Source organism: Blennius ocellaris (genome assembly GCF_963422515.1).
Source record: "Blennius ocellaris genome assembly, chromosome: 9".
Taxonomy (NCBI): domain Eukaryota; kingdom Metazoa; phylum Chordata; class Actinopteri; order Blenniiformes; family Blenniidae; genus Blennius; species Blennius ocellaris.
Window position 1 is genome coordinate 27888063 of NC_137658.1, and position 13997 is coordinate 27902059.

Here is a 13997-nt window from a genome sequence, read left to right on the forward strand (position 1 = left end):
AGAGCAATAATACCAATAAGCCGCGTGGATAATCTCATGACTGACTCAGATTAAGTCATGCACGGCGAGCCGGGAGCCCGGCCGGTCGCTCAGCGAGGGAAGAGGAGGATGACACGCTGAGCTGCGTTTCCACGCCGCTCGGAAACATTTCTGGCAAGGCATTTGAATTTATGAATGAATAAACCGACGGAGGGTTGGCGTCACGATGGCGGCGCTCAGCTGGGAGAGCGGCTCGACTTCCAACCCCGGAGCTGCGGTTCGACTCCCCGTTTAACTCTGAGGGTGTTATTATCAAATATATGGAACTCAATACAGCTTCCAGTGGTGTGTGTGGGAGAAACTGATTGAAGCTCTTCTGGAGCAGTAAACTGCAAATAAACAGGCTAGAGTTCCTCCAGTCAATCACTCAATATACAACCATGTCATTAGTATATTCTAGCAGCTGGACTTTAACAGAACAATATTACTTATTATTAATATCCCTTGTTATGAGCGATGACAGATTTTGAATGCCCGTGTCTAATGTGTAAATACACTTTGTGGTCCCTGTGGTGGGGCCCCCCATAGCCGTAGGCTGAGGCTCCTTTCGGTGTGGATGGCCCCTGAGGGTGTTGTTTTTTCTCTCCTGGATCATCAGTGCCTGGGCATTCTTACATCAATCGTACATCAGTTTTTATATTCTGTTATGGGCACTTGGGGTTGGTTGTGTGTGGGTGTTTGTGTCTGTTCAGGCACGTGTTTCTATTTTATTTTATTTTATTTTTTCTATTTTCATGTAAAGCACTTTGTGTTGCCATTTTGTGTTTGTATTAAAAATGCTCTACAAATAAAGTTTGATGTGATTTGATTTGATTTTGTATTCTTACATGTACATCTTCTATAAAAACGGATTGTAATCCTTTGGCTGACGGTTTCACATTGACCCTGTTGTTCAGTAAAGTTTAGAGAGAAATGCTCGCCGCTCTGTACCGGCGGCGTCTCATAGCGACGGCCCTGTGGCCACTGGGGTCAAAGTAGAAGTTGAATCAGAATCAGTGGTTAATATGTGACATCATGCAGCGCTCCCACGGTCACTCGCCTCTCTGACCCTCACCCTCTGTACGGTAACTGAGCAGGAGTAATGCTCCGTCCAGCCTCGGCGTGTGGCGGACTCCCTCCACAGTTTACATGGCGGACTCCCTCCACAGTTTATGTAGTGGACTCCCTCCACAGTTTACATGGTGGACTCCCTCCACAGTTTATGTAGTGGACTCCCTCCACAGTTTACATGGTGGACTCCCTCCACAGTTTATGTAGTGGACTCCCTCCACAGTTTACATGGCGGACTCTCTCCACAGTTTATGTAGTGGACTCCCTCCACAGTTTACATGGTGGACTCCCTCCACAGTTTATGTAGTGGACTCCCTCCACAGTTTACATGGTGGACTCCCTCCACAGTTTATGTAGTGGACTCCCTCCACAGTTTATGTAGTGGACTCCCTCCACAGTTTATGTAGTGGACTCCCTCCACAGTTTACATGCTGGACTCTCTCCACAGTTTATGTAGTGGACTCCCTCCACAGTTTACATGCTGGACTCTCTCCACAGTTTATGTAGTGGACTCCCTCCACAGTTTACATGGTGGACTCCCTCCACAGTTTATGTAGTGGACTCCCTCCACAGTTTACATGCTGGACTCTCTCCACAGTTTATGTAGTGGACTCCCTCCATAGTTTACATGCTGGACTCTCCACAGTTTACATTCGGGCGCTTCTTTCAATAACGAACCCTGAAGAAAACGTGTTTTCATGAGGCGATCAGCTTCCTGTCGCTCATCCTGACGTCACCCCGGCAACTGGGGAGTGTCCTCCCCGGTCTCTGAGGCTGCACGCTTCAGGGGTCACCACACAGAGCCTCTGCCTCCTCCGCCATTAACCTCCCCCTCCTCCTCCTCCATCCAGTCCTCCAGCTCCAGCGCCTCCTCCTCCACCTCATTCTCACCTCCTCCTCCATCTCCTCCACCTCCTCCTCCAGCTCTGCCTCCTCTCCTCTACTCCAAGGCCTCCCTCTTCTCCTCCTGGATGACAAACTTTCTTTGTCCATCTCTCTCTCTCTCTCTCTCCCTCTCACTCTCTGTGTGCCTCTCCATCTCTCTCTCTCTCTCTCTCACACTCTCTGTGTGCCTCTCCATCTCTCTCTCTCTCTCTCTCTCTCGCTCTCTCTCTCACTCTCTGTGTGCCTCTCCATCTCTCTCTCTCTCTCTCTCTCTCTCTCACTCTCTGTGTGCCTCTCCATCTCTCTCTCTCTATGTCTCTCTCTCTCTCTCTCTCACTCTCTGTGTGCCTCTCCATCTCTCTCTCTCTCTCTCTCTCTCTCTCTCTCACTCTCTGTGTGCCTCTCCATCTCTCTCTCTCTATGTCTCTCTCTCTCTCTCTCTCACTCTCTGTGTGCCTCTCCATCTCTCTCTCTCTATGTCTCTCTCTCTCTCTCTCTCACTCTCTGTGTGCCTCTCCATCTCTCTCTCTCTATGTCTCTCTCTCTCTCTCTCTCTCACTCTCTGTGTGCCTCTCCATCTCTCTCTCTCTATGTCTCTCTCTCTCTCACTCTCTGTGTGCCTCTCCATCTCTCTCTCTCTATGTCTCTCTCTATGTCTCTCTCTCTCTCACTCTCTGTGTGCCTCTCCATCTCTCTCTCTCTCTCTATGTCTCTCTCTCTCCATGAGCTGAGATAAAGTGGTGAAAACTATCGTGAGTTCAGCCTTTCAGACGTTCATTTTGTTTTCTTTGGTCATTTGTTCCTTGATGTTGTTTCTTCTGAGTTCTGGCCTGCTGCCACCAGATCTGATGTAATGTTGAAATAATAAAGTGAAATACGATCCGCTGTCATCACAAGATGATGACATGTAGAACATGGGGACAAACAATTGGCTGCACATTGTTTTATCTTTTGCAGGATGTATATTGTGAATCTTGATGTTGCAGTAAGAATTCATTTGCAATGCATCAAGGAGCCCTCATAAAAGTAAGAGGGATGACTTTTGTGTTTTGCCAAAAAAAGCCATGAGCCAATAACTGTGAGTCATTTCTTCATTCTGCTGCTGGACCAAACCAAAGCAGTGGAGACGTACAGACGGATGAACGGACACTAAACCTCTATTGCACGTATCCACTTACTCTACAATATGGAGCTGCGAATCGCCACTGGACTCACGATGTGGTACGGACCTCCATATGAACAATACACTCCCATATACCGCCTTAATATCAATTACAGTATTAAAAATGTATCTTTTAATAGGCAGGTACATTAATCATATTGGTCCAATAGTTGAAAATCCATTTGGTTGATTGTGATGTTCTTGTTATTGATGTTCTGCTGATCTTTATCTACAGCATCTCTGCAGGTGAACAGGAGTTTGGAAACATCTTGTGTTCTGTCCATTTCATTTCTCCAAACTCTTACAAAAACTCTTTATCAAGCCAGACATCCACTTTTAAAGATGCAGGTGTTGATTATTTAATTATGCATTCAATTCTTTGTGTTTTAACTGGTGGCTGCCTGCCTCTCTCTGGGTTTGACCTGTGATTGGGCGCCCTCGATTCACCCTCGTACGACTGTAAATCTGATCAAGAAAACGGACGTGACCCACCTGCAGCACTGAGTGTCCTAGCGGACTGTTCTCGGGCAGTTCGGCTTCGTAGTGACTCCTCTCGAACTTTGGGGCGTTGTCGTTCTGGTCAGTGACGGTGACCCTCAGCAGAGCGCTGCTCGCCCTCGGCGGCCGCCCGCCATCCACCACGCGAATGTTCAGGTCGTACGAATCTTTCTTCTCGCGGTCCAGGTTGCCCATGACGACCAGCTGCGGCAGCTTCTCGTCCGAGTCCAAGGCAACCTGCAGGTTGAAGAGCTGGTCGGCGTCCGGCCCCGTGGTCAGCGAGTACTCGGCCACGCCATTGGCGCTGGAGTCCCTGTCGGTGGCCATGGGGACGGCGAAGTGGGCGCCGATGTGGGTGTTCTCGGGGATGGACAGAGTGAGGATGGGCGAGGAGAACTGTGGCGTGTTGTCGTTGATGTCCAGCACCTCAATGCGGCCTTCGATCAGCCGCGGGCCGGTACCCAGCCCCTTCACCATGTCCGTGATCGACACCTCAAACTCCAGGAAGCATTTATCGCCCTCGAACAGGTTCCGGCAGTCCTTCAGTGTCTCGCGGTCGATGGAGACCTCGGTGGTGTAGATCTCCCCAGTCTTGCCGTCGACCCTCAGGTACGGCGAGCCCACCTCCAGCTTGTAGAGGTGCCCGGTGTCGGGGAGGCCCTGGTCTGCTGCCAGACTGCCAATCTGCGTGTTGGGCGGCTGTTCCTCAGGAACCCGGTACAGGATGTCGGTGGGTGCGGTGCCGCAGGACGTCAGCGAGATGACAACCAAGAACACCACCACCTCCCACCTCAGCACCGCCATGTCTCGGCCAGACGCCACCGCTCTGAGAGAGAGAGAGACAGGAACCAGGTCAGTGTCCACCAATCATTGCGCACAGCGCAGAGGGAGCTATGTTTAACTGGTAAATTACAAATAATACCACATTTAACCATAGCACTGATCAGTTCAGTGCTGTGCATTCAAGTTTCTGTCCAGTTATAATACACGATGATGTCGGAGGAGCAGAAGTGACCCTCAACAATAATAACATCCACAACTTTACAAAAACACAATAAAGCAGAGAAACAGAGATTTGTGTCCAGATACTAGTCAAATACAACTTCTGCAGTTCGACCGTCCAATCGCGGATAAGGTTCAACGTTTGTCACATGATCTTCTCAGAAGCATGGATAATATCAAAGATTATGTTGAAAAAGGAGCAGAAGCACTGCTTTTGAATTGTAACTATTCCACAAACATACAATCAAAATATATCATTATTACAACTACATCCCAGCAGATTTTAAAATATAGGCAAATGGAAACATGTCATCCTTCATTCCGTCACCCATTCATAAAGATTCATGATGTGACGTTTCTGTTTGAAGTAATGAAAAAGATTGCATTTTTATCTCATTGTGTAAAAATTAACTGAGACGGCTCAGTTTGTAGAAGAGGTTGTCTCTATAATGAAAATTACTCCCAAAAAATATACAATGAACTTGTGTTATATCAAATGTAAATATGAGGATGTTTCTCATAATTATATTGTTTAGGAGCAATAATGCGAAAAGTACCGTTATCGCAGCCATAAAACAATGAAATCATATTGTCACGAGAGACAATAGTGATGTGCGTGTGTGTGTGTGTGCGCATGTGTGCGTGCAGAGCAGGGAAGTGTCGCATCGTGATGACTTCCTCTCCGGCAGCCGCGCTCTGACAGGAAGGTGGACCGAGAGGCGGCGAGAGCGAACGGGACGGCGAGAGGTGGCTCACAGTCACAGTGCATCACTTCAAACTGAGTCAAAATAAAGGGTACATCCACACAACGAAAAAACAATTTTTTTTCCCTCCCCAGCCTTCTCGTCAATATGAACACGTCACTATGAACATGTCCTGATAAACTCGGCTCAACACGAGGCTTCAGGGCATGCAGTACACATGCCAGACCTTGAGGGGCGCTGTGACTCACCAAACACACCAAAAGCTCATAAACTTGTATATCACTATAGTTCTATAGGTTTTTGGCCCTGCTCCTCCTGCTGCTACCATCAGTAGCTTCTGCAGCTCCACTGGAGCTTGTAGTTCCTGATTGTTATGGTTATGTTATTGGTGTATATATATATATATGTGTCATCTTTTTTCCACAGATGACAGTCTTTGCTGAGCCAGGGTTTTAGAATTTCTTCACTCTGGGAGCCGTGTTCAAAAAAACCTGTTTCCATGCTTCTAAAACCGCCTCATGTGGATGACAGGCCAGAAACATCTGGTTGTGGTGAACCAGGTTCCTGGTGTGGACGGCCCCTGTGTCTTACTGCTGCCATCAAGTCTTGGAGAGAAACAGGATCTACTTCCTCCTCACAGTGTGATGTCATCAGCTGACTGCTGTAAACACACTGTAGCAATAATAATAATAATAATAATAATAATAACAATCATAATAATAATAAAAAAATACATTTTATTTGTATAGCGTTTTTAAAAAAGACCTACATCATCATAAAATCTGCAAACCCACTGTACACACACAGTACACACTGTACACACTATAGACGCTCTGCAAAACATTGGCCGTGACCCCAGTCTCTAATTCATCGCATTAAAATCACTCTCATATTGCTGCTGGTAACAATAATCCTCCAGTCTGACTCGTCAAAATGTCAGTTTGAGGAGGAAAATACCATTTTCATCAATTTAAAGGAATAAAATCCAGCATGTGGCTGAATGAATAACAAACTCAATAATTCAACACATTTTTTGATGTCTGACTTTCAATAGATGCTTTTAAGGCTCAGAATGGAATAATATTGTATAAGATAATAAGACTGAAAGCTGTTTTCATCTGGACTCTGCAACGCGTAACTGAAGGCAACTGTGGATCTTTAATTGTTGCGCTTGTAATGATAATAGGCTCAATTTTAAACCTGTCACATCTTTTATTTCACCACTGAGACGAGATCTAAGGTGTGGCTGCATTAATGGGGACAAAAAAAATATTTCTCATGAAGCAGCAGCTCAAACAAACTAAATGCATTTGTATTTTACTACAATTCAAATCCAATTGTTAAACTTTGACCATAATTCAAGATTTGTATGTGTAATTGAGGGCATTAAACCACTTAAATGAAAATGATCAATCACAAATATGTTTTCTTCATTTCCAGGCTCTAAAGGCAGAAAGAGAATTTGAATCTCAGTGAGAACTCATGCAGCGGTTGACTTCTGACAAAATGTTCTTATGTGTATTTTACAACATGTAAGTTCATACGTATTAACGATACATATTAACTATAACTATTTGACATATTTGAAGCTTTTCGTGTGTCTTTATTAGTTTTCAATGTTATGTGCTGAACAACCTCAAATGTAATTCCGTGCGCTTCACATTCAGGTCTTTCAATGAAGCAGCAACAAAACAAAGCTCAGTTTTGGTTATTTGTTATTAATATTTACCTCCTCGTTGATCTCAAAGCCAGAGAATTTAATGTCTCAGCAAATGGAATTTAGTTTAAATAAAGATTCATAGAAGGAACTCGGGTGTTTCCTTCACTTGGATCATCGTACGAGTTTATAGTGTGTGTGTGTGTGTGTGTGTGTGTAAATAACCCCCCCCAACACACTCTCACACACACACACGCACACACACACACAATAAACTCGTTCACACACTTCTTAAACCTCCAGACCTGCCAAATACCCGAATGCCCCAAACGGCGACCTCTGACCCGCAGACATTTCACACGTCACCGTGGAAACGAGGCTGGACGAGGTGACCCCGAACAGTCAGACGCCTCCTGAGCTTTTATTGATTATTTATATGAACGAGTTACTTTCACCTGAATTCATGCAAAACATCAACTTCACAACCAGTTGTTGTAAAACGGTGTCTCACGCACACACACACACACACACGCACACACACACACACACACACACACACACACACACACACACACGCACTGAGGAAACAAGCAGATGGTTTGAGGAGTGAAGAGGAAGATCCTCTAGAAACCCTAACAAGCAGAATAAGGAGGCGTGGCGTGAGACGCTGCCAGAGAGGGGAGCCGGTGTGGTCATGGTTTTCTACGCTGAGAATAGAACAAGGATCCAGCTGGAGAGAAGAACAACCAGCTGTGACGCTTCTGTGATTCCTGGTATTGATTTACTATTATTCCAAACAATCAGCCTGAAACTCTTGAAATGAGAATCGGGAAGAATTGAGTCCTGACAGCTTCTGTAGCGTTACAAAACTGTACGACGTCGAGAAGACGGCTGGAGACTTGTATCTGATGTTTCCCGCAGGAAGTGAACGTTTTGCTGCTGTGATACAATAAATCTACATTCTGCTGGTTCTTCAGTGCCGACTGTGTAGGAGTGTTTGATTTCTGCAGAGTTGTAGCTGCAGGTGACAAACCCAGTTTGTTTATCCCAATCTTTCCGGAGGGATAAAGAGTTTTGAAAAAAAACAAAACAAAAAAACAACAACAACAAAAAATGTGGGTCGTGAGAAAAATGAAATGTGGAGAGAAAAGGTCAAAATGTGATGAAAGCCAGAAGGAAACTAGAGAAAAATCAAATGGGAGGCCGTTTCCTGTTTGCAGTCACATGTTGGCATGTTTGTTCACATGTCAGCTGTGTGTGTGTGTGTGTACGTGCATGCGTGTGTGTGTGTGTGGTGATCACAGATTGTCCAGTGTGTCTTTTTTCCCACAGTCTCAAATGTTCTCACCAACTGTTCTCAGTGTGCGTGCGTGTGTGTGTGTGTGTGTGTGTGTGTGTGTGTGTGTGTGTGTGTGTGTGTGTGTGTGTGTGTGTGTGTGTGTGTGTGTGTGTGTGTGTGTGTGTGTTTGGCCAGACTTGTGTGGTCCAACAAGAAGACCACTATAATAGCGAGGACCAGGATGATAAACACGCTTTTGCGTTTTTGTTGCTGAGAAGTTTTACGTTTAGATGATAACGTTTTGAAAAAGATGTCCATTTCCATGGTAACGTCAGCAACGTTGAAACCCATGTCGCGGTTTTGTTGGGGGGCCAGTAACGGGCCCTAGTGAGCAGCACGCTGAAATGTTTCCATCACATTTAAACTGTGTCTCGCTTGCTTTGGTTCTCGGTGTCGATTTGTGTGTAATAAATAAAATGTGTTTCCACAGAAGATCCAGGCGACGTGTCGTCAACACCCGTTATTGGTCTTTGTGTTTCAGATCCAGAAGCTTGAGCAGGATAAACTGCACCGGGATTCCTTCCAGGTTACTGTGGAACGCCTCGTGTAGGCGCAGAACAAGAAAGTTCTGTTTCATGACTGAGCACTGTCGTCGTGGAAACCAATGGTCTGAACTTCAGGCTGGTTTCTTGATGTTTTCATCAGATTGATAGTGTTTCGGTCCAGAAAGGTTTCTGACAGATGCATTTCAGATCCTTAGCCGTTCGTAGACATTCTGTGTTTTGCATCAAGACAACTGGTTTTTAAAAGTTCTTTTTTTTTTTAATAACTTGGAGCAATTTTCAGAATCAGAACAGTTTCTATGACCAGCTTTCGACTCGTGTTCCACTTGATTCAGACTTTATTTATTGACTGGTTCATATTAGTGTTTGGATTGAATAGACTTTGCAGATCAGTTCATGACCCTGATAGAAAATGTTTCGCTGCTTTCAGACGGTTGTGGATTATGTCTGGTTTCTGACTGATTTCTTTTTTAATTTAGACAGATTTCCGGTTTTTTTTTCTTTTTGTCTTGGAATTCAAACCAGCTTTACACATCAGAATGAAGAACTCATTTATTTATCTACTTTTATCATTTGTGTGCCTGCATTTTTTTTAATGAATTATGATTAATGCCATATAGTGTGTTATGTTCAGTATATGTGTTCTAGATTTTTATTTCTATTCTTCCATCCCACAAAACGTTTGTTCTGGTGCGGAACAGGTGCTTAAAACATTTCCCTGCATATTATACTATAAATAATTGTTGTTTGTGACAAATAAAGGACTTGACTGAATATTTTAGGACTGGGTTTAGACTAGTTCTCCACTCATTGCTTAAGGACAGCGGTTTAACTGGTTTCTAGGAGTGTTCACACTGATACTGGGAATCTGTTTCTTATGAATCCTGAATGAAGACTAATCGTGGTTTCATGACTGGTTCCTTTGGAACGGGTTCACTTCAGTTTAGGTTCAGTGAACCGGTTTTGGACTCAAATAGAACCACTAGATTTAGTAACATTAGGAGAAATGCTGGAACTTGAATTTTGACTCATTCGTTTTAGACCAATGACAGTTTTAGTGGTTTGACTTTATATGTGTTTGCTCCTGGCGTTCATTGGCGGCGATTTCAGAGTATTTTCCATGTTCATTCTGGATGTAGATAAGTATAACCCAGATTGTTTTCAGTCTGCATTAGGACAGCCCTCTATCTGTATTTAGTTTGAATTTGAATTTCTAGAATTGTGTTTGTGTGGTTTCACACTAATGATCCCGTCTCACTGACTTTTGTCTGAACTTAGTGGTTAGATTTTGAAGTGGACTCTGTCTGGACGGTCTGCTTTCTGACAGTTTCAGGCTCATTATGAGTTTCAGATAATAGAAGCCTAGATTTAGGTCCTGTTTACACGACAACGATTACAAGTCTATCCACAAAACTTCCTTCACTTTTGGGGGGTCCGTTTACACGGCACCAGTGTGTGGATGCACTGTATCTGCAAAGTTTTTAATCCGGCTCCCAAGGTGGAAAGTTTTTTTCACGGTCGCTCGTCTCTACTGCAGAGACTGCTGGAGGCTATTTAGCCTGCTACTCCTCCGCCCCTTCCCCTTCCATCCCTTGTAAACAAACATGGCGACCCGCAGTGGTATGACTCACAGTCAGTATTCTAGTTTTATCGTCCATATCAGTAGTTTTATAGTTGAAACTCACCCCTGATAGCATCTAATGTGTCATCAGTCCATGCGGATGTCAGGTTCTCTCCATTTCCTTCATGTTTATGGCGTATTCTTCTCTGCACACCCGTCTGTGTGGTTTCATTACAAGATCAAGCAACAGCACTCTCCCATGGCCCGGCATGCTAACTACTTCGTTGTGCCTGTGTCCGCTGTTGCAGTGTAAACACACTTCTTTTTTGTTAACGGATTAGGTGTTGTCATTTGAAACGTTGTTGTGTAAACAGGGTCTGAGGATTGAGTTTCTCCCAGCGACTGGTCTGTGATCATGTCTGTTGGCGGTATGACTTTGGACTGTCAGTACCGCTTTAAGACAGTTTGTCATGTTTTTGATGGGCGTCAGGTGCCTCATTGACTTTCGCATGAATTTATACTTTATCTTAGAATATGTTAAAACTTGTCAGTGACAATTTCAGGATGATTGCTAGATTCTGACTGAGGCTACTTTTATTCAGTTTTCAAATTCTATGAAGATTGGTATGAAATGAATGTGTGACTTCAGTGTCACTTCAAATGAGCATTTCAGAAAATGTCAGTTCACAGATTTCATTCTAAAAGGACAGTTCTCGTTTTCAAAACAAAACTGACTTAAGACCGCCATAAGGAAATGCTGGAGGAGAATACAAAGCATTCTTTTGGTATTGTGAGTCTTTCTGTTTCCTGCAGCAAACAAGATAAACCTGTACTTCTGCTTTGACCCGGGTATCTGCATTTCTTCCACAGAGGGGGCTTTTCTACCAGAAACAACCAGGGGCTAGTTCGGAGCCAGGTCCAGAGCTTGCACCAGATCTTTGTCTTTCCCCCGCTAAAGCCGGTTCTTAACAATAGCAAACCGGGTGCTACGCTGGCTTCACTTCTTTCGTGGGCCAGAGAGGAGCTAGACGTGTCGTCAGGTGGGGGCGGAGTTACCGCTGGATTTATCGCTACTTACAAGGTGGAAGAGACGCTGAACCGGCTTTCGGAAATCTACAATGAACATGGAGCCCCGGAGAAGTTATACCGAAAAAATAAAAATAACGCATTGGAACGATATAATAAGTTGTTCCCTGAAGTTAATAATAGGAGGGAATGAGGATAATGAGGTATTACCTCATTATCTGTGATAACGGCACCGCGGCTCACGAGTCTGCAGCGAGCTTGGGTGTTATGACCACAGGCTGAGGCAGTCCAGCCGTTGCGTTCCGTTACGAGATGCTCCAATATTATTTTGTAACCCACAGAAATGTATAATGAAGCAACACTTTTGGTTGATCAGCAACTAAAAACCAAACTACATACTACTGTAAATGAAAGCTGGATATTTTTTAAACCGTAAAATGACCCTTTGAATGTGAAAGAGAACTTTAATCAGCGTGGGTTTACATAGGTTTCCATTATAAACGGCTGTAAAGCTGCGTTCTATCATTCTACACCTCCATTCCTCCTGATGTTGAAGCATTTGATTCAGACACGTCCAGAAATAAAGTGAAAGGAGCAGAAATTCACTATGTAATGCCCAAATGTTGAAAAATAAGTCCCAAGCTCATTCACCTTACTATTATTATTTTCTCTATGGCCACCCTGAGTCTCCGGACTAAAATAAGACGGACGTGAAAAAACATCAAAACGTGATACATCACTGATCTCACGGACCAGCGCCGACAGAGCTCATAGAAGAACGAGGAGACGGACTGTATTCATCGGTTTGAACCGGGTCGCTCCATCTTGTCTGACCTGAACCCCGGATGCAGACCAAAGAGACAGAAAACATTGAGTCTCCTCTGTATCTGTATTGGTGGTTTTTCACGTCCGTCTCCTTCTGGAGCCTTGGAGCCAGAAGAACTGGCCCTGAACAAGCTCCTGGTTCTTTCTGGTAGAAAAGCCCTAAGAGTAGAATTCGCTGCATCGGTTCCAGACAAAGACAGAAATCCTGTCTTGTGGGAGTGTTTGTGTTGTCAGGAGGAGTTTAGGGGGCAAACTGCTGGAAGCAGCCGCGACAAAGACTGAGGAGGACGGTAACATTTCCATGTCTAAAGAACCCGGCAGGAACTGTGTGAAGGCTCGCAGTCGCCGCGTCTGCAGCTCAGTGTGTGTGTGTGTGTGTGTGTGTGTGTGTGTTTTGTGGGGGGTGTGTCCGGGTAACTGCCCTGGTTTGTACATTACAAAGAGTGTGAACTGCCCCGTCACCACCTGCCGAGTGTGTTTGTATTGATATTCAAGGAGCGTCGCCACGTTAAGGTCCCACCTGCGTCACACCGCTTCACTCGTGAGCATTACATCACATTAGGTGGACGAGCTGTGGAGCGGCAGCTGCCCCCACATTACATTAGCACAGCTGTAAAAGCCTCACGCTGGCTCCTACCCCCTCTGTCCTCCCGCAAAGTCCTTTACAATGGCACTTTAAAACTTTTATCCTGTCCTGCAGACATACGCGAGGAGTCACTGGTACAAAAACGACCCAATGTGCAAGTAAATCACCAAAACTCAGTGAAATCACGCTGCGACGCCTTAAAGCTGTAATTAAACTAAACTCTGTTGAAATTGAATACGACACCTTGAGATGACATCTTACACCTAAATTATACTGCACAAGTAATATTGTTTTCTCTTAAAAACACAACATTTCTCAGTATAACACTCGACAAACTGGAAAATGAATGACTTCATTGGATTAAAACTGCACTTTAGAATAAACACAATGGTTTAGCTGCTTTAGTTGCATGCTAATGTGCAGATTTATACTCAGTTTAACAAATTTGACCATAAAAAGAGGGAATATTTACTGTTAAAAGATGAAACATGAAGGATTTGTTGATGAATTATGCTCTGAAAAACATTCAAGTAAAACAAAACTGTGTGTAAACAATCTTGAAATTGTTAAATTTCTGCTAAAAAACTTTAAAAAAAACAAAACAAAAATAAAAACCATCTGCAATTTTTAAATGATCAAGCTTGCAGATCAATTTTCCGGATTTTAGCACTTTGCTTGTTCAGTGGAGGAAATTACAGGAAGACAAAAGTGGAAAAAGGCTCATTTTCCAACTCAGATTATATTAAATAACTCATAATAATTACTGCATACTAATATTATCATGGAGGAGACATCAAATATGTGTTATTACTACAACTCGTGACGTTACTCTCAAAAAACTTTATACGAAAAAAATGACTTCACTCCACTTTTTAATGTTGTGGTGATTTACATGTTGCACTACTCATTTGAAAAGTAACTTTGAGCGAATAAAGCCATCATTAGTTCAATTAATCTCATCGTTGCTGCTTCTAAGTGGATCGGACACTCACTGTATGAATTCTGAATGGAGGACTTTTGTTTCTACACTGTGGCTTTGCTGCTTAAATAAAAGATCTGAGCTCTTCCTGCGCCGCACCTCGGTGTGAAACTCTTAATAAAAGATTGAAGTGATATCACGCAGGTTATGTTCAAAGCTTCTGTTTTTCCTGTGACGTTCA

General features: G+C 43.9%; 1 protein-coding gene across 1 annotated transcript in view; it reads right to left on the reverse strand.

Annotated features, from left to right (window-relative positions):
- Nucleotides 1-13997, reverse strand: part of pcdh1b (protocadherin 1b) — a 220526-nt gene that overhangs the window by 196339 nt on the left and 10190 nt on the right. The window contains exon 2 of the mRNA XM_080502665.1: nucleotides 3629-4460. Within this exon, the coding sequence (XP_080358791.1) occupies nucleotides 3629-4438 (810 nt within the window). The 5' untranslated portion in view covers nucleotides 4439-4460. The remainder of the gene's footprint in view (nucleotides 1-3628; nucleotides 4461-13997) is intronic.